This window comes from Coregonus lavaretus (genome assembly GCF_964263955.1).
Source record: "Coregonus lavaretus genome assembly, chromosome: 6".
Taxonomy (NCBI): domain Eukaryota; kingdom Metazoa; phylum Chordata; class Actinopteri; order Salmoniformes; family Salmonidae; genus Coregonus; species Coregonus lavaretus.
Genome location: NC_139993.1, coordinates 34,084,443 through 34,109,845, shown reverse-complemented (window position 1 = coordinate 34,109,845; position 25,403 = coordinate 34,084,443). Strand labels below are relative to the sequence as shown.

Genomic DNA, 25,403 nt, shown 5'->3' with positions numbered 1-25,403 from the left:
TTTTTGTTTATTTCATTCCATTTGCGAGTTTTGTCTCACAACCGCAGACCACGTGTAACCACGCCAGCCCAGGACCTCCACATCCGGCTTCTTCACCTGCGGGGTTGTCTGAGACCAGCCACCCGGATAGCTAATGAAACTGAGGAGTATTTTTGTGGGGAAAAAAACATTCCTAATGGGTGGGCCTGTGCCCTACCAGGCCCACCCATGGTTGCACCCCTGCCCAGTCATGTGAAATCCATAGATTGGGGCCTAATGAATTGATTTCAATTGACTGATTTCCTTATATGAACTGTAACTCAGTAAAATCGTTGAAATTGTTGCTTGTTGCATTTTTATATTTTTGTTCAGTATATATTTAGATAGAATGTAGATTAACCTCAGACAATGATGTTGAGATACAACGACATAAATGAAATGAAACTGTTCCATGAAAATGTTCATATGAAAATCCTAACTGGCACGCAGATGGTAAGATAAATTGGCACTCCACATGGAAAAAGTTGCCGACCGCTGGTGTAGCCTATTACCGGCAACTTCAGGAGCCTAACTGCAGAATCTGTGAAGGCCAGCAGCAGAGGGAGTAGGAGGGTCGGGAACAGGTTTTTTTCTTCTGGGTAGGCTATCTTGATCTCTGGCTCCCGCTTGAGTCATTTGTGTGTCTTATTTAATCAAACAGCGTGCTTAAAGCATCAGACAAGTTTAGTACATAGGGTTGATTTTATTAAAACACATAGGGTGTGTCTATATATGGAAAAATACATGTTTTAGAATTTCGAAAGAAAAGACGACTCTAGGTTGACCAATATTTTTTTTGTTTGGGGACAGCCCTAGTTTTTGAGGATGATTGCATGAGGAAGTCAACAGCCGGCACTACAGTACAATATAGACCATAATACAGTAATCTCCCATAGAAGAGGCCAGGTGTTCTAGACTAGAGGAATAATTGTGACTAACACATCTAATGTGAATGAGAGGGTCTACAATTTACCATATATAAATTCTCCAAACTGCAAACCCATAGCAAGAATAGGTAAATAAACATTTATTTATCAGTTTAAGCGTGTGATAGGGAGAGGCACGTCGGTAAGGTGAAGCTGAACTATCACACACAGAAGGCTCGTTCATTCTCCCCTGGTCTGTTAAGTTTAGACACTTGGGTGGAGAAATGTGGAGAGTGAGAGGAGAGAGAGCTCATTTAGCTGATGGCCAGGAGGCGCTGAGCGAGTGACCTTGAGGGAGGTCACTGATGCACGTGGAAATGAGCCGGAGGGAGAGCGAGAGGACAGGACAACTCCAAAATGCTTTTGTCCCATGACGCCCTCTGTCCCTCCCTGTCATCCACTACTAATGGACTTGCTGCTAATGGCTTTATGTGAAAAAAAAGCTAACAGATGACCTAGTCAGTTTAGTACTTCCCAGGAATGGTTGGTATTTATTGTGATGAGTAGGTTATATTTGTTTATCCCCCTGCACAGATTTGGTGGCTGGAATATATGGTGACTGTAATATATGGTGATTAACTGGTTCTGCCATGTTATCGACATGGTTCATTGACTAGACCTCATTCCCTCCCTATGTCAGGAGCACATTGGGAGTGACAGATCCCATTGGAAACCTCTCCAGCTCCATTTCTGCCTTGTAGGTTTCAAGGTCTTCTTCACACAATGACGCAATCAATACTCTCAAAGAACTGGAAAATGGACCAAAGAAGTGCTCCATTCACCACCATGCGATTTGAAGGCAACAAAATGGAAAAGAAGCCAGTAAAGCGTGTAGCAAATCCATATAGGTTACGACCACTCAGTCAGACCTTTATGGTGGCGAAGATCTGAGGGAGGGTTCACAAAAAAATGCCTGGAAACCTGTAGCGTAATAATAACACATGGCTGTCTGTTATTGGCTGTCTGAACAGCTGTAGGCATGCAGAACCAAAATGGTTCTAGTCTAGTAAGAAGTCAGTAAGATACAAGGGGAAACGACCCCACTGTTCGCAGGGCAAAATGACAGGGGGGCTGTTTATAAAGGAAACAGGAATGGAGGAAAACCTTGGGGTCTGCCCGGTAACAAGGAGGATAGGCTCCTCTCTCTGTAATCATCTGCATTGTCAACATTCTCAGTGTCAATGTGGTTGGATGTAATGTATTTTTATTCTTTATGCAATGTTCCAGCCTGCCTGCAGAAGGATTGCATCGGCAGGTTTTGGCTTGTTCATCCCTTAGCAAATCTGTGTGTGACGGAGGGAGCGAGTGAGTGAGTTAGAGAGAGCTGGAGGAGAGGAGAGGGAGGAGGGCTGGCTCAGTCACATGGGCAACCACAGGAAGCAGGCAGGCAGACTTTAGCACTGCAGCTTAAAGGAGAAAAACACATATTCAGAGAACATGCAGCTTCTTCCCTTTGCGGCCCTCTGTCATCACATAGCCTACCCCCTTTGCTTTTCACGTCTGGTGTAGCCTATAACGCATTCTTATTCAAAATTAATGTATTTCTATAGGTCATTCCAATTGCACTATTACTGTCTGCGTGTTACTCATTTTAAATAGACAAGCCTAATAATAACAATGTTGGTGTGAACCACTGTCAGTTTAAAATGCCTCAGTCAGTCAGTGTTTTGACACTGGCATCTGATGTTAATACTCGTAATAGTGAACTGAATCAATCAAGCAAGTAGTGTGTTGTGCTATCTGAGCTCCCCTCGCACTCCTTCATTATGCTGAGTGGCGAAATTAGCTATAATTATGGATCTATTTCAGGCTGGCTGGGGAGAACAGAACAGCAAAGCTCACTGATTACTTCCTTTGTTGTTTACGTCTTCACATCGCATGGCTTTATGGAATGCTAGAAATGCTAGAGTGGGACTGGGGATGGATGGTACTGACTACCAGGAAGAATGGGGATGGTATAGTGATTTGGTAACCATCCCCTCCACTACCTGCCCCCCACTGTTTTTTTTACACTTTTAACATAATGTGTACCCTATGGGACTTCTGTTTGTTCCTTCTAACACTAATGATGTGAAGTAATGGAGCCCCTCGTAGGACTAACGGTCTCTCTCCCTCTCTCTCTCTCTCTCTCTCTCTCACAGACTATTCTGCTAGAAAAGCACACATCACAGAGGTAATGTACTTGCTTACTTTACTTTTATTTAGCCCATATGACAGTGAAATACATTTGACTCTTCCCCCCCAGACATGCCCTCTATGTTAACCGCCCCCCCCCCCCCCCCCTCACTGTGATCCTACACTTCAATCCCACACACACCATTTCCCTATACTACTCTGTACAGTGCCTTGCAAAAGTATTCATCCCCCTTGGCGTTTTTCCTATTTTGTTGCATTCCAACCTGTAATTTAAATTGATTTTTATTTGGATTTCATGTAATGAACATACACAAAATAGTCCAAATTGGTGAAGTGAAATTAAAAAAATTACTTGTTTCAGAAAATTCTAAAAAATAAATAACGGAAAAGTGGTGCGTGCATATGTATTTACCCCCTTTGCTATGAAGCCCCTAAATAAGATCTGGTGCAACCAATTACCTTCAGAAGTCACATAATTAGTTAAATAAAGTCCACCTGTGTGCAATCTAAGTGTCACATGATCTCAGTATATATACACCCGTTCTGAAAGGCCCCAGAGTCTGCAACACCACAAAGCAAGGGGCACCACCAAGCAAGCGGCACCATGAAGACCAAGGAGCTCTCCAAACAGGTCAGGGACAAAGTTGTGGAGAAGTACAGATCAGGGTTGGGTTATAAAAAAAGATCAGAAACTTTGAAAATCCCACGGAGCACCATTAAATCCATTATTAAAAAATTGAAAGAATATGACACCACAACAAACCTGCCAAGAGAGGGCCGCCCACCAAAACTCACGGACCAGGCAAGGAGGGCATTAATCAGAGAGGCAACAAAGAGACCAAAGATAACCCTGAAGGAGCTACAAAGCTCCACAGCGGAGATTGGAGTATCTGTCCATAGGACCACTTTAAGCCGTACACTCCACAGAGCTGGGCTTTACAGAAGAGTGGTACCAGTGACGCGCTCAATACGGAAGTAGTCCGGTGAAGCGGATGCTAAGCTACAGGACTGTTTCGCCAGCACAGACTGGAATATGTTCCGGGGCTCATCCGATGGCATTGAGGAGTTTACCACATCAGTCACCGGCTTCATTAATAAGGAGTTTACCACATCAGTCATCGGCTTCATTAATAAGGAGTTTACCACATCAGTCATCGGCTTCATTAATAAGGAGTTTACCACATCAGTCATCGGCTTCATTAATAAGGAGTTTACCACATCGGTCACCGGCTTCATTAATAAGGAGTTTACCACATCAGTCACCGGCTTCATTAATAAGGAGTTTACCACATCAGTCACCGGCTTCATTAATAAGGAGTTTACCACATCGGTCACCGGCTTCATTAATAAGGAGTTTACCACATCGGTCACCGGCTTCATTAATAAGGAGTTTACCACATCAGTCACCGGCTTCATTAATAAGTGCATCGACGATGTCCTCAGGTTTTCATTTTTAATGAATTTGTAAAAATTTAGAAATACAAAATTCAACTTTGACATTATGGGGTATTGTGTGTAGGCCAGTGCCAAAAAATCTCAATCCATTTTAAGTTCAGGCTGGAACACAACACAATGTGGAAAAAGTCAAGGGGTGTGAATACTTTCTGAAGGCACTGTAGACACACTTTTACACTCTTGACATACTCTGCTGCTACTCTGTTTATTGTCTATCCTGATTGCCTAGTCACTTTTACACCAACCTACATGTACATATTGCCTACATTGCCTCAACTGCCTCGTACCCCTGCACATTGAATCGGTACCGGTAAGCCTTGTGTATAGCCTCGTTATTGTTATTTTATTGTGTTACTATAAGGGCCCGTAAGTAAGCATTTCACGGTGAGATCTACACCTGTTGTATTCGGCACGTGACAAATACATTTGATTTGATTTACCTTTCGTTCCTAATTGTATGTGTTATTATTGAAAAGAACAGGTGCAAACTTCACACTGGTGCTGCAAACGCTTGATAAACCTTGTCCATACAGTGAGGGGAAAAAAGTATTTGATATCCTTCTGATTTTGTACGTTTGCCCACTGACAAAGAAATGATCCGTCTATAATTTTAATGGTAGGTTTATTTGAACAGTGAGAGACAGAATAACAACAAAAAAATCCAGAAAAACGCATGTCAGAAATGTTATAAATTGATTTGCATTTAAATGAGGGAAATAAGTATTTGACCCCCTCTCAATCAGAAAGATTTCTGGCTCCCAGGTGTCTTTTATACAGGTAACAAGCTGAGATTAGGAGCACACTCTTAAAGGGAGTGCTCCTAATCTCAGTTTGTTACCTGTATAAAAGACACCTGTCCACAGAAGCAATCAATCAAATCAAATCAAATCAAATTTTATTGGTCACATACGCCGAATACAACAGGTGCAGACATTACAGTGAAATGGTTACTTACAGCCCTTAACCAACAGTGCATTTATTTCAATCAATCAGATAAAAAAATTCTCAACCATGGCCAAGACCAAAGAGCTCTCCAAGGATGTCAGGGATAGGATTGTAGACCTACACAAGGCTGGAATGGGCTACAAGACCATCGCCAAGCAGCTTGGTGAGAAGGTGACAACAGTTGGTGCGATTATTCGCAAATGGAAGAAACACAAAATTACTGTCAATCTGCCTCGGCCTGGGGCTCCATGCAAAATCTCACCTCGTGGAGTTGCAATGATCATGAGAACGGTGAGGAATCAGCCCAGAACTACACAGGAGGATCTTGTCAATGATCTCAAGGCAGCTGGGACCATAGTCACCAAGAAAACAATTGGTAACACACTACGCCGTGAAGGACTGAAATCCTGCAGCGCCCGCAAGGTCCCCCTGCTCAAGAAAGCACATATACAGGCCCGTCTGAAGTTTGCCAATGAACATCTGAATGTGTTGTGGTCAGATGAGACCAAAATCGAGCTCTTTGGCATCAACTCAACTCGCCGTGTTTGGAGGAGGAGGAATGCTGCCTATGACCCTAAGAACACCATCCCCACAGTCAAACATGGAGGTGGAAACATTATGCTTTGGGGGGGGGTTTCTGCTAAGGGGACAGGACAACTTCACCGCATCAAAGGGACGATGGACGGGGCCATGTACCGTCAAATCTTGGGTGAGAACCTCCTTCCCTCAGCCAGGGCATTGAAAATGGGTTGTGGATGGGTATTCCAGCATGACATTGATCCAAAACACACGGCCAAGGCAACAAAGGAGTGGCTCAAGAAGAAGCACATTAAGGTCCTGGAGTGGCCTAGCTAGTCTCCAGACCTTAATCCCATAGAAAATCTGTGGAGGGAGCTGAAGGTTCGAGTTGCCAAAGCCTCGAAACCTTAATGACTTGGAGAAGATCTGCAAAGAGGAGTGGAACAAAATCACTCCTGAGATGTGTGCAAACCTGGTGGCCAACTACAAGAAACGTCTGACCTCTGTGATTGCCAACAAGGGTTTTGCCACCAAGTACTAAGTCATGTTTTGCAGAGGGGTCAAATACTTATTTCCCTCATTACATTTACATTTACATTTTAGTCATTTAGCAGACGCTCTTATCCAGAGCGACTTACAGGAGCAATTAGGGTTAAGTGCCTTGCTCAAGGGCACATTAACGTCATTTAGCAGACGCTCTTAGCCAGAGCGACTCACAAATTGGTGCGTTCACCCTATAGCCAGTGGGATAACCACTTTACAATTTGGGGGGGGTTAGAAGGAATACTTTATCCTATCCCAGGTATTCCTTAAAGAGGTGGGGTTTCAAATGTCTCCGGAAGGTGGTGAGTGACTCCGCTGTCCTGGCGTCGTGAGGGAGCTTGTTCCACCATTGGGGTGCCAGAGCAGCGAACAGTTTTGACTGGACTGAGCGGGAGCTATGCTTCCGCAGAGGAAGGGGAGCCAGCAGGCCAGAGGTGGATGAACGCAATGCCCTCGTTTGGGTGTAGGGACTGATCAGAGCCTGAAGGTACAGATGTGCCGTTCCCCTCACTGCTCCATAGGCAAGCACCATGGTCTTGTAGCGGATGCGAGCTTCAACTGGAAGCCAGTGGAGTGTGCGGAGGAGGGGGGTGACGTGAGAGAACTTGGGAAGGTTGAACACCAGACGGGCTGCGGCATTCTGGATGAGTTGTAGGGGTTTAATGGCACAGGCAGGGAGGCCAGCCAACAGCGAGTTGCAGTAGTCCAGACGGGAGATGACAAGTGCCTGGATTAGGACCTGTGCCGCTTCCTGTGTAAGGCAGGGTCGTACTCTCCGAATGTTGTAGAGCATGAACCTGCAGGAGCGGGTCACCGCCTTGATGTTGGCGGAGAACGACAGGGTGTTGTCCAGGGTCACGCCTAGGCTCTTCGCACTCTGGGAGGAGGACACAGCGGAGTTGTCAACCGTGATGGCGAGATCATGGAACGGGCAGTCCTTCCCCGGGAGGAAGAGCAGCTCCGTCTTGCCAGGGTTCAGCTTGAGGTGGTGATCCGTCATCCATACTGATATGTCTGCCAGACATGCAGAGATGCGATTCGCCACCTGGTTATCAGAAGGGGGAAAGGAGAAGATTAGTTGTGTATCGTCAGCGTAGCAATGATAGGAAAGGCCATGTGAGGATATGACAGAGCCAAGTGACTTGGTGTATAGGGAGAAAAGGAGAGGGCCTAGAACTGAGCCCTGGGGGACACCAGTGGTGAGAGCACGTGGTGCGGAGACAGCTTCTCGCCACGCCACTTGGTAGGAGCGACCGGTCAGGTAGGACGCAATCCAGGAGTGAGCCGCGCCGGAGATGCCCAGCTCGGAGAGGGTGGAGAGGAGGATCTGATGGTTCACAGTATCAAAGGCAGCAGACAGGTCTAGAAGGACAAGAGCAGAGGAGAGAGAGTTAGCTTTAGCGGTGCGGAGAGTCTCCGTGACACAGAGAAGAGCAGTCTCAGTTGAATGACCAGTCCTGAAACCTGATTGGTTTGGATCAAGAAGGTCATTCTGAGAGAGATAGCAAGAGAGTTGGCTAAAGACGGCACGCTCAATAGTTTTGGAAAGAAAAGAAAGAAGGGATACTGGTCTGTAGTTGTTGACATCAGTGGGGTCGAGTGTTGGTTTTTTGAGAAGGGGAGCAACTCTCGCTCTCTTGAAGACGGAAGGGACATGGCCAGCGGTCAAGGATGAGTTGATCAGCGAGGTGAGGTAGGGGAGAAGGTCACCGGAGATGGTCTGGAGAAGGGAGGAGGGGATGGGGTCAAGCGGGCAGGTTGTTGGGCGGCCTGCAGTCACAAGTCGCAGGATTTTATCTGGAGAGAGAGGGGAGAAAGAAGTCAAAGCATAGGGTAGGGCAGTGTGAGCAGGACCAGCAGTGTCATTAGACTTAACAAACGAGGATCGGATGTCGTCAACCTTCTTTTCAAAGTGGTTGACGAAGTCATCCACAGAGAGAGAGGAGGGGGGGGGGGGGGGAGGATTCAGGAGGGAGGAAAATGTGGCAAAGAGCTTCCTAGGGTTAGAGGCAGATGCTTGGAATTTAGAGTGGTAGAAGGTGACCTTAGCAGCAGAAACAGATGAAGAAAATGTAGAGAGGAGGGAGTGAAAAGATGCCAGGTCGGCAGGGAGTTTAGTTTTCTTCCATTTCCGCTCAGCTGCCCGGAGCTCTGTTCTGTGAGCTCGCAATGAGTCATCAAGCCACGGAGCTGGAGGGGAGGACCGAGCCGGCCGGGAGGATAGGGGACACAGAGAGTCAAAGGATGCAGAAAGGGAGGAGAGGAGGGTTGAGGAGGCAGAATCAGGAGATTGGAGGGAGAAGGATTGAGCAGAGGGAAGAGATGATAGGATGGAAGAGGAGAGAGTAGTGGGAGAGAGAGAGCGAAGGTTGCGGCGGCGCATTACCATCTGTGTAGGGGCAGAGTGAGTAGTGTGGGAGGAGAGTGAGAGAGAAAAGGAAACAAAGTAGTGGTCGGAGACTTGGAGGGGAGTTGCAGTGAGATTAGTAGAGGAGCAGCATCTAGTGAAGATGAGGTCAAGCGTATTGCCTGCCTTGTGAGTAGGGGGGGACGGTGAGAGGGTGAGGTCAAAAGAGGAGAGGAGTGGAAAGAAGGAGGCAGAGAGAAATGAGTCAAATGTGGACATAGGGAGGTTGAAATCCCCCAAAACTGTGAGGGGTGAGCCATCCTCAGGGAAGGAACTTATCAAGGCGTCAAGCTCATTGATGAACTCTCCAAGGGAACCTGGAGGGCGATAGATGACAAGGATATTAAGCTTAAATGGGCTAGTGACTGTGACAGCATGGAATTCAAATGAGGAGATAGACAGATGGGTTAGGGGAAAAATTGAGAATGTCCACTTGGGAGAGATGAGGATTCCTGTACCACCACCCCTCTGACCAGATGCTCTCGGGGTATGCGAGAACACATGGTCAGACGAGGAGAGAGCAGTAGGAGTAGCAGTGTTTTCAGTGGTGATCCATGTTTCCGTCAGCGCCAGGAAGTCGAGGGACTGGAGGTTGGCATAGGCTGGGATGAAGTCAGCTTTGTTGGCAGCAGAACGGCAGTTCCAGAGGCTGCCTGCGACCTGGAACTCCACGTGGGTGGTGCGTGCAGGGACCACCAGGTTAGAGAGGCAGCAGCCACGCGGTGTGGTGCGTTTGTGTAGCCTGTGCAGAGAGGAGAGAACAGGGATAGGCAGAGGCATAGTTGACAGGCTGTAGCAAATGGCTACAAAAATGCAGAGGAGATCGGAATGAAATGAGCTAAGCATCTGGGAGCGGAGAGAGCAGGGCCTCCCTCACCAAAAACTTCTACCTCAGAAACTAAAATTGTTTCACTGAACCACCCGAACAAAAACTCTCCCAACTTCCGCCTTAAGCAATCAGAATTGTTGTGAACCACAGCGGTTCAATGTTTAAAGGAATAGACTCAACCCACTTTATTCAGCTGGCCAACTATGACACCATAGCTAACTAGCAAGCTAGCATCCAATAACAATAACACACCGTTTAGCACCAACACTTGGTCACAACAAACCACCAATAGTGTGATAACACACTAAACAGATCATTCGTGTCTGTGTCAAGTTCCTTTCATGACGCAGCAATGATTAGACGTTGGCTAGCTAGGACAAGTATATTGTAGTTAGCTACTACAGTACAGCTAGCTGGTCGTGTTGGGTAGCTAGCAATGGCCACTGTGTTGACTTTGTTTGAAGAACGGCTAGCTAGCTAGCTTCGTGCTACAGCCGGCACGGCCGAGGACACTGCCAAGACACAGTAACTACCCACAACAACCCACGATGCCTAGCTATGACGCCGTAGCTAACTTGCAAGCTAGCATCCATTAACACACAATTTAGCATCAATACTTGGTTACAACAAACTGCCAAGAGTGTGTTAGCACACTAAACAGATAATTCAAGTCCGTGTCTAGTTCCTTTCATAACGCATAACGCAGCAAAAAATTAAAGGTTGGCTAGGACTACATTAACATTGGAAACAGCTCTCCAGCGTTGCTAATCGTTACCAGTAGCTACCCGCTAGCTAGCTAGCCTCGTGCTTCGATACTAACCAACAATTACCTACGGAAACCTACAATAACAACAATACTAACCTATAATAAATACAATACCTAACTACAGCTAACTACCTACCTACGATCTAATACATGGTTAAGCAAAAAAAAAAAAAATTTAATGTTGGCTAGGACTACATTAACATTGGAAACAGCTCTCCAGCGTTGCTAATCGTTACCAGTAGCTACCCGCTAGCTAGCTAGCCTCGTGCTTCGATACTAACCTACAATTACCTACGGAAACCTACAATAACAACAATACTAACCTATAATAAATACAATACCTAACTACAGCTAACTACCTACCTACGATCTACTACATGGTTAAGCAAAAAATTAAACGTTGGCTAGGACTACATTAACATTGGAAACAGCTCTCCAGCGTTGCTAATCGTTACCAGTAGCTACCCGCTAGCTAGCTAGCCTCGTGCTTCGATACTAACCTACAATTACCTACGGAAACCTACAATAACAACAATACTAACCTATAATAAATACAATACCTAACTACAGCTAACTACCTACCTACGATCTAATACATGGTTAAGCAAAAAATTAAACGTTGGCTAGGACTACATTAACATTGGAAACAGCTCTCCAGCGTTGCTAATCGTTACCAGTAGCTACCCGCTAGCTAGCTAGCCTCGTGCTTCGATACTAACCTACAATTACCTACGGAAACCTACAATAACAACAATACTAACCTATAATAAATACAATACCTAACTACAACTAACTACCTACCTACGATCTAATACATGGTTAAGCTTTACTCAACACCATATGAGAAGCTTACCTCCTGCTTACCTCCAGCTAGAGAAAAACACGACCTCTCCCGACAACAAAGCCAGTATCTGTATCTCATTAAAATGCAAATCAATTTATAACATTTTTGACATGCGTTTTTTTGGATTTTTTTGTTGTTATTCTGTCTCTCACTGTTCAAATAAACCTACCATTAAAATTATAGACTGATAATTTCTTTGTCAGTGGGCAAACGTACAAAATCAGCAGGGGATCAAATACTTTTTTCCCTCACTGTAGCTGGGCATCAGGTGGTAGTGTTGTTAGTGTTGTCACCCCATAGAAGTGAGTATCAATCTAAATATGTGTCTTTTAACCACTCTGCTCCATCCTCTGGCCAACAGCTGCCTGGTGTCTCAGGCCTACCAGGCCAGGGGAAAAGGATGGGCCACAGGGGAGTGGATGCGTCTGGAGAGACCACCTACAAGAAGGTAGGCAGTAGGCACTATCTCCCCAGATTTTAGCCAGTCAGTCAATCAATTAATCAATCATATAGTGATCACATATAGTGCATGTGCCTTTTACAAATGCCTTACAGCAAAACGGCCAAACCCCCAATAGAACAAGCCAAGCCAAGACATTGGCAAGGAAAAACTCCCTTGGTAGGGCACTTGGCAATGGTCCTTTATGCACAATTAGCTCAGAAATGTCTTAAGTATTTCCCCTAACCACCACCATCTCTCTCCTCTCCCCCAGACCACATCCTCTGCCCTGAAAGGTGCCATCCAGCTGGGCATTGGCTACACGGTGGGCAACCTGAGCTCCAAGCCTGAGAGAGACGTTCTCATGCAGGACTTCTATGTGGTGGAGAGCATCTTCTTCCCAAGGTAACTAGGTAACCACACCATCAGGGCAGCACACAGCTTTGTGACATTATTAGAATGAGACGGACATGTCATCCAGGCCTTTCAAAGATATCAGAGATTTCTGACCGATCACAACCCTGATCCTGGAGATGCTCTTTTGATAGAAAGTCATTCATTATTTACACTAGAATAATTCCTTCATAGATAATTGTCCCGTATCTAAAAGCTTTTCTCCCTCTCTCCTGATCCCAGTGAAGGCAGCAACCTGACTCCAGCCCACCACTTCCCAGACTTCCGCTTCAAGACGTACGCTCCCGTGGCCTTCCGCTACTTCAGGGAGCTCTTTGGGATCAGGCCTGATGACTACCTGGTAAGAAGATGGAACTCTACCCTTTTTGAACCATGACAACAGATATGAACACATGGCATAGTGTCACCATACATTAGATAACCAGAATGAACAGATGAGCAGTCATTTAATAGGCCAGTGTTGTGGAATGATCCCACTGAAGCAGGTCTCTTTACAAAAGCTGTTCAGAGAGACTGAGGTGTCCAGTCCACCTGCTGTGTTCTGGTCTTGGCCCACACTCCCACAGCCTGCTGCCCACTCCCTCCCTCTCGGTCCAGCCTGCTGACAGCAGCACAGCAGGCTGTGTAGCACCATGACTGGGAGTGTGATCTCCCCCACCAGACAGGTAGGCACCCAGGCATGGCTGGAGAGAGACTGGGAAGAGAATGAGGAGAGACGGGGGAGGGACAGGGAGGGTTGAAGAGAATGAGGAGAGACGGGGGAGAGACAGGGAGGTTGAAGAGAATGAGGAGAGACGGGGGAGGGACAGGGAGGTTGAAGAGAATGAGGAGAGACGGGGGAGGGGGAGAGGTTGAAGAGAATGAGGAGAGACGGGGGAGGGGGAGGGAGGTGGAAGAGAATGAGGAGAGACGGGGGAGGGGGAGGGAGGTGGAAGAGAATGAGGAGAGACGGGGGAGGGGGAGGGAGGTTGAAGAGAATGAGGAGAGACGGGGGAGGGGGAGGGAGGTTGAAGAGAATGAGGAGAGACGGGGGAGGGGGAGGGAGGTTGAAGAGAATGAGGAGAGACGGGGGAGGGGGAGGGAGGGTTGAAGAGAATGAGGAGAGACGGGGGAGGGACAGGGAGGTTGAAGAGAATGAGGAGAGACGGGGGAGGGACAGGGAGGGTTGAAGAGAATGAGGAGAGACGGGGGAGAGACAGGGAGGTTGAAGAGAATGAGGAGAGACGGGGGAGGGACAGGGAGGTTGAAGAGAATTAGGCGAGACGTGGGAGGGGGAGAGGTTGAAGAGAATGAGGAGAGACGGGGGAGGGGGAGGGAGGTGGAAGAGAATGAGGAGAGACGGGGGAGGGGGAGGGAGGTGGAAGAGAATGAGGAGAGACGGGGGAGGGGGAGGGAGGTTGAAGAGAATGAGGAGAGACGGGGGAGGGGGAGGGAGGTTGAAGAGAATGAGGAGAGACGGGGGAGGGGGAGGGAGGTTGAAGAGAATGAGGAGAGACGGGGGAGGGGGAGGGAGGGTTGAAGAGAATGAGGAGAGACGGGGGAGGGACAGGGAGGTTGAAGAGAATGAGGAGAGACGGGGGAGGGACAGGGAGGGTTGAAGAGAATGAGGAGAGACGGGGGAGGGACAGGGAGGGTTGAAGAGAATGAGGAGAGTTTGGGAGAGCAAATAAATACTGTGTGGATGAATAGGGATATTAGGCAGGGAGAAGCAGAGATAGGGAGGGCGAGGGGAGAAACAGTGAGTAGAGAGGATGAAGGCTGGGGAGGGCCAGAGAAGGGTTGGGAGGGGGGGGTGCTATAAGAGGTCTGGGTAGAGAGATGGTTAGGCCCAGAGGAGGTCTGGGGAAGAGGTTAGGGCGAGGAGGGCTGCCTGTGCCCTGTCATACACCATCAGTGTGGAGGCAGGGTGAGTCACTGCTCTTCCCTGAGCGGTCAGCAGTCTAGGAGCTCCAAAACAGACCGCTGACTAGTGTGTGTGCATGTTTATGTCTGTGTACATGTCAAGTAGGATACATCCATGTCATTTTGTGCTTCGCTATGACTAGGGCTGTGATGGTCATGGAAGTTTGGATGATGGTTATTTGTCAGCCAAATGACCGCGGTCACGTTATAATAAATCAAATAAAAATTTGCATTTTCTCCTGTTCTCTGCTCCTGACTGCATGTGCTGCTCCTGACCGCATGTGTTCCAAGGCGCTGTACAGGACTCAAATCAGGGACGTGATGATCCATGTTTACTGTTAAGCCAAGCTGACAGCTAACTGAGGGTATAGCTTGCTGTTGTTAACTATACAGTCTATGGTCAAGTCATTGGTTGCATGTATTTTATCATACCCGTTTGCAACAACACTCTGCTGTAACAAGGAGCAACAAAGTTGCATCACGTTGTAAAGAGTCTGTTACCGTGGGAACGGACTCAACTGCACGCATGTTTTGTATTTTTGAATGTCCTGCCGTCCCGTCTTCAGTCAGTTTAAAGCACTACAATTGTTCCACAACACAACATTCTAAAACTGGCTAGTTTTGTCTCCTTCTTATATTGGCTGTTCAATGTGAACCAGGCTTACTTTTACTTTACTGCTTTTGGGTAAAGTTTGTCGACTTGAAAATGAAGTTGATCAACAAAAAACGGTTATACAATTACCCTGCCAACTCTAGCTATGACATAATCATGTGTGCATGCGATAGACACAGCGTCACACCTCATGGCCCTTGTCACATTGTATCTGTGCTGGCTGACTGGCGGTGTGTTTGTCTGTGTGCCAACATGTACAGACACAATGCAATCATTTGGTCTGAGTTATTCCTGTTTTCCATTTCTGACAACAATGTACAGAGCTACAGTAGTGTATATGGCCAAATTCTATTTTTATTGATTTTCTGAATAGCAAATAGCAATGTACTGTACAGAAAATACACCAGTGGGCCTATTCCACAAACCCAAACAACCATAATCCACAAACAACCCAGTCCACAGCTCCTTCCCTCCTCTCCAGAGCTGTATGGGGGTAATTCATTGATTTTATTAGGATCCCCATTAGCCGACGCCAATGGCGACAGCTAGTCTTACTGGGGTCCGACATTACAGACAAAATACTTTACAATTTACATGCATTTAAAACATGAACATGTAGTGTGCTTGTGTGTGCGTGCATCTATCAGTTACACATACATGTCAGTACATACAACAAGTAAGTCAAATAGGGGAGAGGTGTTGCTTTATTTGTTTTTTGAAACCAGGTTTGCTGTTCATTTGCACTATATGAGATGGAAGGGAGTTCCATGCAATCATTGCTCTGTATAATACTGTATGTGTGTTTAAATGTGTTCTGGACCTGGGGACTGTGAAAAGACCTCTGGTGGCATGTCTGGTGGGGTAAGTGTGTGTCAGTGCTATAAGTTGACTATGCAAACAATTTGGAATTTCTAACACATGAATGTTTCTTATAAAAACAATGATGCAGTCTTTCCTCAACTCTTAGCCAAGAGAGACTGGCAAGCATAGTATTGACATCAGCCCTCTGATTACAATGAAGAGCAAAACGTGCCGCTCTGTTCTGGGCCAGCTGCAGCTTAACTAAGTCCTTCTTTGCAGCACTTGATCATATGACTGGAAAATAATCAAGATAAGATAAAACTAGAGCCTGCAGGACTTGCTTTGTGGAGTGTGGTGTCAAAAAATCAGAGCATCTCTTTATCACGGACCTTTCCCCATCTTTACAACTATTTAATCTATATGTTTTGCACATGCCAGTTTATAATCTAAGGTAACACCAAGTAATTTAGTCTCCTCAACTTGCTCAACAGCCACACCAGCCATTACCAGATTCAGCTGAGGTCTATAACTTAGGGAATGATTTGTACCAAATACAATGCTCTTAGTTTAAGAGATGTTCAGGACCAGTTTATTACTGGCCACCCATTCTAAAACTGACTGCAACTCTTTGTTTAGGGTTGCAGTGACTTCACTAGTTGTGGTTGCTGACGCGTATAGGTTTGAATCATTAGCATACATGGACACACAGGCTTTGTTTAATGCCAGTGGGTGTTCATTGGTAAAAATAGAAAAGAATAGCGGGCCAAGAGAGCTGCTCTGCGGTACACCACACTTTACATGTTTAAAATTAGAGAAGCTTCCATTAAAGTGTTGTGTATTCCCATGGGGGGCCAGTATGAAAATGTATGCACTCACTAACTGTATGTCGCTCTGGATAAGAGCGTCTGCTAAATGACTAAAATGTAAATGTAAAAAATGTGTATGCTATTGCCCCCACGGTTGACCAGGCTCTATCTGAACTACAGTATGCCTTCATTGTATTACATAAAAACTTTATTGACCTGAAATTAGTACTGAATGCAGGTAAAACTAAGTATATGTTCTCTAGAGCGCATAAAAATAACTGATGATTTAAGCCTACAGTTGAAGTCGGAAGTTTACATAGACTTAGGTTAGAGTCATTAAAACTTGTTTTTCAACCACTCCACTAATTTCTTGTTAACAAACTATAGTTTTGGCAAGTCGGTTAGGACATCTACTTTGTGTATGAAACAAGTAATTTTTCCAACAATTGTTTACAGAAAGATTATTTCACTTAAAATTCACTGTATCACAATTCCAGTGGGTCAGAATATTACATACACTAAGTTGACTGTGCCTTTAAACAGCTTGGAAAAATCCAGAAAATGATGTCATGGCTTTAGAAGCTTCTGATAGGCTAATTGACATCATTTGAGTCAACTGGATGTGTACCTGTGGATGTATTTCAAGGCCTACCTTCAAACTCGGTGCCTCTTTGCTTGACATCATGGGAAAATCAAAAGAAATCAGCCAAGACCTCGGAAAAAATATTGTAGACCTCCAAGTCTGGTTCATCCTTTCCAACTTTCCAAACGCCTGAAGGTACCACGTTCATCTGTACAAACAATAGTACACAAGTATAAACACCATGGGACCATGCAGCCGTCATACCGCTCAGGAAGGAGATGCGTTCTGTCACCTAGAAATTAATGTACTTTGGTGCGAAAAGTGCAAATCAATCCCAGAACAACAGCAAAGGACCTTGTGAAGATGCTGGAGGAAACGGGTACAAAAGTATCTATATCCACAGTAAAACAAGTCCTATATCGACATAACCTGAAAGGCCGCTCAGCAAGGAAGAAGCCACTGCTCCAAAGCCACCACAAAAAAGCCAGACTACGGTTTGCAGCTGCACATGGGGACAAAGATCGTACTTTTTGGAGAAATGTCCTCTGGTCTGATGAAACAAAAATAGAACTGTTTGGCCATAATGACCATCGTTATGTTTGGAGGAAAAAGGGGGTTGCTTGAAATCCGAAGAACACCATCCCAACCGTGAAGCACGGGGGTGGCAGCATCATGCTGTGGGGGTGCTTTGCTGCAGGAGGGACTGGTGCACTTCACAAAATAGATGGCATCATGAGGAAGGAATATTATGTGGATAAATTGAAGCAACATCTCAAGACATCAGTCAGGAAGTTAAAGCTTGGTCGCAAATGGGTCTTCCAAATGGACAATGACCCCAAGCATACTTCCAAAGTTGTGGAAAAATGGCTTAAGCACAACAAAGTCAAGGTATTGGAGTGGCCATCACAAAGGCCTGACCTCAATCCTATAAAAAATGTGTGGGCAGAACTGAAAAAGCACATGCGAGCAAGGAGGCCTACAAACCTGACTCAGTTACACCAGCTCTGTCAGGAGGAATGGCCCAAAGTTCACCCAACTTATTGTGGGAAGCTTGTTGAAGGCTACCCGAAACGTTTGACCCAAGTTAAACAATTTAAAAGCAATGCTACCAAATACTAATTGAGTGTATGTAAACTTATAATAATATAATAATATGCCATTTAGCAGACGCTTTTATCCAAAGCGACTTACAGTCATGCGTGCATACATTTTTTTGTGTATGGGTGGTCCCGGGGATCGAACCCACTACCTTGGCGTTTCAAGCGCCGTGCTCTACCAGCTGAGCTACAGAGGACCACACTGGGATTGTGATGAAAGAAATAAAAGCTGAAATAAATCATTCTCTACTATAATTCTGACATTTAACATTCTTAAAATAAAGTGGTGATCCTAACTGACCTAAGACAGGGAATTTTACTAGGATTAAATGTCAGGAATTGTGAAAAACTGAGTTTAAATGTATTTGGCTAAGGTGTATGTAAACTTCCGACTTCAACTGTATGTACTTTAGATGGTGTCCATATTGATCATGTCCCTCCTTACAAATATCTGGGCATCTGGATAGATGAAAAGCTGTCTCTTAAAAAGGATATTGATGAGTTAGTTAAGAAGTTGAGAATAAAAATGGGCTTCTTCTCTGTGTTCTATTAGATAGATAGCTCTGAATCCACGATATGGCAGAGGTTGAAAAGCCATAACACATACGTTTTTTCAGGTTATGGTCAATAATACCAAAAGCTGCACTGAAATCTAACAGTACAGCACCCACAATCTTCTTATTATCAATTTCTTTCAACCAATCAGCAGTCATTTGCAGGGGTTCCACTTTTGTGAAGTGCACCAGTCCCTCCTTCAGCAAAGCACCCCCACACCATGATGCTGCCACCCTCGTGCTTCACGGTTGGGATGGTGTTCTTCGGCTTGCAAGCCTTCCCCTTTTTCCTCCAAACATAACGATGGACATTATGGGCAAACAGTTCTATTTTTGTTTCATCAGACCAGAGGACATTTCTCCAAAAAGTACGATCTTTGTCCCCATGTGCAGTTGCAAACCGTAGTCTGGCTTTTTTATGACTTGTTTTACTGTGGATATAGATACTTTTGTACCTGTTTCCTCCAGCATCTTCACAAGGTCCTTTGCTATTGTTCTGGGATTGATTTGCACTTTTCGCACAAAAGTACGTTAATCTCTAGCAGACAGAACGCATCTCCTTCCAAAGTGGTATGACGGCTGCATGGTCCCATGGTGTTTATACTTACAGTGGGGAAAAAAAGTATTTAGTCAGCCACCAATTGTGCAAGTTCTCCCACTTAAAAAGATGAGAGAGGCCTGTAAATTTCATCATAGGTACACGTCAACTATGACAGACAAATTGAGATTTTTTTTCTCCAGAAAATCACATTGTAGGATTTTTAATGAATTTATTTGCAAATTGTGGTGGAAAATAAGTATTTGGTCACCTACAAACAAGCAAGATTTCTGGCTCTCACAGACCTGTAACTTCTTCTTTAAGAGGCTCCTCTGTCCTCCACTCGTTACCTGTATTAATGGCACAGGTTTGAACTTGTTATCAGTATAAAAGCCACCTGTCCACAACCTCAAACAGTCACACTCCAAACTCCACTATGGCCAAGACCAAAGAGCTGTCAAAGGACAGCAGAAACACAATTGTAGACCTGCACCAGGCTGGGAAGACTGAATCTGCAATAGGTAAGCAGCTTGGTTTGAAGAAATCAACTGTGGGAGCAATTATTAGGAAATGGAAGACATACAAGACCACTGATAATCTCCCTCGATCTGGGGCTCCACGCAAGATCTCACCCCGTGGGGTCAAAATGATCACAAGAACGGTGAGCAAAAATCCCAGAACCACACGGGGGGACCTAGTGAATGACCTGCAGAGAGCTGGGACCAAAGTAACAAAGCCTACCATCAGTAACACACTACGCCGCCAGGGACTCAAATCCTGCAGTGCAAGACGTGGCCCCCTGCTTAAGCCAGTACATTTCCAGGCCCGTCTGAAGTTTGCTAGAGTGCATTTGGATGATCCAGAAGAGGATTGGGAGAATGTCATATGGTCAGATGAAACTAAAATATAACTTTTTGGTAAAAACTCAACTCGTCGTGTTTGGAGGACAAAGAATGCTGAGTTGCATCCAAAGAACACCATACCTACTGTGAAGCATGGGGGTGGAAACATCATGCTTTGGGGCTGTTTTTCTGCAAAGGGACCAGGACGACTGATCCGTGTAAAGGAAAGAATGAATGGGGCCATGTATCGTGAGATTTTGAGTGAAAACCTCCTTCCATCATCAAGGGCATTGAAGATGAAATGTGGCTGGGTCTTTCAGCATGACAATGATCCCAAACACACCGCCCGGGCAACGAAGGAGTGGCTTCGTAAGAAGCATTTCAAGGTCCTGGAGTGGCCTAGCCAGTCTCCAGATCTCAACCCCATAGAAAATCTTTGGAGGGAGTTGAAAGTCCGTGTTGCCCAGCGACAGCCCCAAAACATCACTGCTCTAGAGGAGATCTGCATGGAGGAATGGGCCAAAATACCAGCAACAGTGTGTGAAAACCTTGTGAAGACTTTCAGAAAACGTTTGACCTGGGTCATTGCCAACAAAGGGTATATAACAAAGTATTGAGAAACTTTTGTTATTGACCAAATACTTATTTTCCACCATAATTTGCAAATTAATTAATTAAAAATCCTACAATGTGATTTTCTGGAATTTTTTTTCTCATTTTGTCTGTCATAGTTGACGTGTACCTATGATGAAAATTACAGGCCTCTCTCATCTTTTTAAGTGGGAGAACTTGCACAATTGTTGGCTGACTAAATACTTTTTTCCCCCACTGTAATATGGAAAAGAGCAAACAAAGCAAGAGAAAAACAAACAAACATTCAGCAGTCCATTAATCAGTTGGTGTATGTAAATGTGTGTGTGCTGCGGGGTTGAAGCTATGAACCCATAGGCTTAGCGCTCTCATCCCTGCCAGGCTTTTGGGAGGGAGGGTGGACAATGAGCCTGTCATAGCAGATGTACTGTAAGCAATGTCCCCACACGCTCTGGCAGCTTTAATGGCTGGGTGCGTTTTTCCTCTTCTGGCGCACAGCTTCAGGATAGTCCTTGTTGAGGAAGATGTACGTCCCTCTCAAGTTTTTGGCTCTTTCCAGAACAGCTATCTTGTCCTTGAACCTCAGGAACTTGACCACTATCGGCCTGGGCCTGTCACCTGGGCCGGTGGTGGGTTTTCCAGTCCTCTGGTTGCGCTCTACCTCAATGTTCCTGTGGTCCATCATCAGTTTCTCAATTATCATTTCCCTCACGTTGTCCTCAGACTCCGTCCAGGTCTCATGTGGCAATTCTGCAATTCCGTCCACAACAATGTTGTTCCGCCTTGATTGTCCCTTGAGATAAGCTGATTTCTCCATTATTATCATGGATTCACATACAGAACTGATGTCCTCTCTCAATGACTTATGGATTGCTGTCATCTTGGTGTTCTCCTGTTTAAACTCATCGAACTGACCATGGGAGAACTGCAAACTGTTCTTCAGGTCCTGGACCTCTCTGGTCAGGTCGTCCATTATTTTATTAGTTGACTCCACCAGTATTTGGACACAACACTTTAAGCTATTTTCTTGTTGTTGTAACAACTGCTTGTAGAAACTTTTTGTTCATTTAAAAGATCCTTGACCTGTGATAGAGAACCACTGTCCTCAACAGTGCTCCCACCGGCTTTGTCATGGTACCAATGTAGGCTATGCTGTTACTCCTCGCACTTCCAGACAGGGCAGGTCGCAGGGAAGCTGGCGCCAACGAGGGAACAATGAGCTACTTCTCTGGAGCAAAATAGACCTGGTATTGTTCAGGGCAGGTCGCAGGGCAGATGGAAACCGCAACAAACAGCAGAGATCTAGACAGCCACAAGCCCGGGACAATCTGTGGTCCTAGCCACAAGGGCTAACCGCACCGGGGGCTGCGTTCACAATTCGTTGGGGCAGTGAATTGTGAAGCGTCTCTCTGTCTGTCGTTAACCCAGGGTTAGTTATGTGTTAAGCACACTGGGGTTCTGGTCTAGACACACACAGCAGAACACAGCAGAGATCAGACGTGAGATGTCAGCCCAACCTGAGCAGCTCGTTAGAGAAAGCCCTGAAGGAGCAGACCGTCTCATGTATAAACATATGGGCCTGGGCTATTTTAAGATCCTTTGTGCATTAGGTGTATCTGTCTCTCTGAGGGTCTGCGTTTATAGTGTGTGTGTGTGTGTGTGTGTGTGTGTGTGTGTGTGTGTGTGTGTGTGTGTGTGTGTGTGTGTGTGTGTGTGTGTGTGTGAGACTGGCCCTGTGTGTGTGCGCAGTGTTCCTGCCTCAGTGATTCATCACAGTGCCTGGGGCCAGTGCTCGTGCTCTCTGCACTCAGGGTCTTGCTCTCCCTTCCTCTCTTTCTCTCTCTTCACTCTCTCTCTCCCTCTTACTCTCTCCTTTCTCCCTTCCTCTCTCTCTCTCCCTCCATCTCCCTCCCTCACTCCTCTCTCTCTCTTTTCCCCTCTGTCATCCTCTCTTTCTCTCCCATTCGGTCTCTCTCTCGCTCTCTCTCTCTCTCTCTCTCGCTCTCTCTCTCTCTTGCTCTCTCTCTCTCTGTTTTTCTCTCCCTCCCTCCCGTCGTCCTTCCATCCCTCATTCCACATACTGTCTGATTGGGATGTGCATGCATCCGTCTCCTGCTGTGTGTGTTTCAATCGGGTGTTGTTTCTAGCTTGTCCTCGTTTCATCTCACTTTATTATCTCATTTCCACTACCAGATAGACAGGGTTTTCAGATATTGTTTTGCTGTCTCTAAAGAAAATAATGGAGCGCAAGAAGGCGTAGAGGATGATTAAACAGACTGTAGCCTACATTTCAGAGGGTAATGGATTATGGTGAAACTATTGTCTTGATTCACTGCTTTTCTGAGGAGGATATATATCTAACCCCCCAAAAGTGAGGATATATATCTAACCCCCCAAAAGTGATATTTGTTTTCAAACTGACATTTTTATTTTATTTCAGTTTTTCAGTGCTTTTACCCAATCTGACCAGTGTCTCTCTGTCTCTGTGGCTGTGTGTGCTTGTATCTCTCTGTGTGTGTGTGTCTCTAGTATTCCCTGTGTAACGAGCCCCTGATTGAGCTGTCCAACCCTGGGGCCAGTGGGTCTGTGTTCTACCTGACCAAGGACGACGAGTTCATCATCAAGACCGTCATGCACAAGGAGGCCGAGTTTCTGCAGAAGCTGCTGCCTGGCTACTACATGGTGAGATGTGACCCCAGACACTCACAATACGCACACATGCACGCACTTACACATACACAAACGCACATGCGTGCACGAATATACACAAACATACAAACACACAAAAACACATGCGCCCACACACACACTGCATCATTCTTTCACATACTGCACTCTTCATCATTGTAATCCCACTCACTAACATACTAAACTCACTCTACAACCAGAGACGCCACCTTTCCTGATGAATAAAACATTCCTTATTTTCTGACACAAAGGAACATGAAGCCCATGTTTTGCTGATCCCATCCTTACACACTTCATTGCTCCAATCTCAAACAACTCTGCCTAGCTGCTTTATACCTTGGTACATTCATTGACTAGACCAGGGATTGGCAACTTTGACTGGAGTGGGGGCCACAAAAAATCTGAACTCATCATGTGTTTTAGAGTTAATTTCGTGCAATTCTACACATTTTGCCATGGGCTGTAGAGAAAATGTAGCTGTTTTAAAAGCTAGTTTGCTGCAAATCTACAATTGTTTTTGCCATAGGATGGAGAGAAATGTTTGCAGTTTTTAATATGATATCTGAGTGAGACTGACTAACAAAATCAACGGGGGCCCCCCTGGCTCTAATTTGACCTTGATTACTACAAGTTTAGATAGCTGGCCGCTAGACTAACTTACCAATCTAGAAAATGTATCTGACATGGGCTAATTGAGTGACGATCAGTGACTGACATAACAAGATAAAAACTGTTGATGCACAACCAAATTTCAAAATTGCACCTTGTGTATTCTACCTCGTAACAGTAAGTTGAGACCCCGACTAAATTGATCCGAGGGCCTGGGTCGCCAGTTGCCCATTCCTGGTCTAGACTGCAGATAACTGGAGGTCACCGAGCCATGGAAGGCCCTTGTCACTGTGTAACAGAAGCAGGATGTTGTTGAGCCTCAGTTAGCCATGCTGGTCACACTTCAGTAGAACTCTGTTTAAATAGCAACAGCTCCATGTATGTCCATGTTTCTATTTTAGGTTCCTGGTGGGGCTAAGCTTGTGTAAATTCATGTACCAACAGGCCTGGCAACAGAGCATTAGTACATGAGAACAGGAAGACTCACGCATTTACACTGACCTTTTCCACAATTTTGGCTCCAGACCATTGCAGTTACACGATTCTTATGGGTGTTTTAGGTATGCGAGTTAAGAAGCCCAGAGAGATTCTGAGCCATGCAGGTTATCTATAGCCTGAAGCCATAACAGACTTAGACTGACTGACTGAGACACAGTGGGGAGACAGACACACAGACACACAGGCAGTAGAGCAGCTCTACACGTCTGCTGCAGCTGACAGGACTAGGTTGGGCTGGGGGCATAATGTAAAGCATGGTGATGTAACAGATGTCTGTGCCACCCCCTCACTTTTCCCCCTCACACTTGTTTTCCACACTCTCTCATGCTATTATTTTCCATGCCGGTTTTCCCCCCATCATTTTTAAATGTTCCATGCCAAGCTCGATTCTCTGTCACGCTTTCACTTGCTCTCACCCTCTCACATCTCTCTTTCTATCCCTGTTTTTCCCTCCCCCGCTCTCTCTCTCTCACGTGTCTGTTGTTGACTTGTCAGCGCTGTGCCCTCCACTCATGGACAGAGGGGTCGTGTCTGGCTGGAGGATATGGGTTCACTCCCTCTCTCTCTTCTACTCTCTCTCTATCATGCTCCAGTCGGTCTCTCCTTTGAAGGTCACTGGCTGTGGCCTAAAAGCCTGAAGGCCCCTCAGCAGGCTGCTGTTGGAGCCCTGTGGCCCCTCTGGCCCCCTCCGTCCTCTCTCTCTCTCTCTCTCTCTCTCTCTCTCTCTCTCTCTCTCTCTCACTCTCTCTCTCTCTCTCTCTCTCTCTCTCTCCTCTCTCTCTCTCTCTTCTCTCTCTCTCTCTCTCTCTCTCTCTCTCTCTCTCTCTCTCTCTCTCTCTCTCTCTCTCTCTCTCTCTCTCTCTCTCTCTCTCTCTCTCTTCTCTCTCTCTCTCTCTCTCTCTCTCTCTCTCTCTCTCTCTCTCTCTCTCTCTCTCTCTCTCTCTCTCTCTCTCTCTCTCCTCTCTCTCTCTCTCTCTCTCTCTCTCTCTCTCTCTCTCTCTCTCTCTCTCCTCTCTCTCTCTCTCTCTCTCTCTCTCTCT

At 45.8% G+C, this 25,403-nt stretch overlaps 1 protein-coding gene across 1 annotated transcript in view; it reads left to right on the top strand.

The window, feature by feature from the left end:
* Positions 1 to 25,403, top strand: part of LOC311130267 (phosphatidylinositol 4-phosphate 5-kinase type-1 gamma-like) — an 86,058-nt gene that overhangs the window by 40,335 nt on the left and 20,320 nt on the right. Inside the window, exons 2-6 of the mRNA XM_084162985.1 lie at positions 3,086 to 3,117; positions 11,750 to 11,836; positions 12,102 to 12,232; positions 12,464 to 12,581; positions 23,098 to 23,250. Coding sequence (XP_084019111.1) covers positions 3,086 to 3,117; positions 11,750 to 11,836; positions 12,102 to 12,232; positions 12,464 to 12,581; positions 23,098 to 23,250 — 521 coding nt within the window. The remainder of the gene's footprint in view (positions 1 to 3,085; positions 3,118 to 11,749; positions 11,837 to 12,101; positions 12,233 to 12,463; positions 12,582 to 23,097; positions 23,251 to 25,403) is intronic.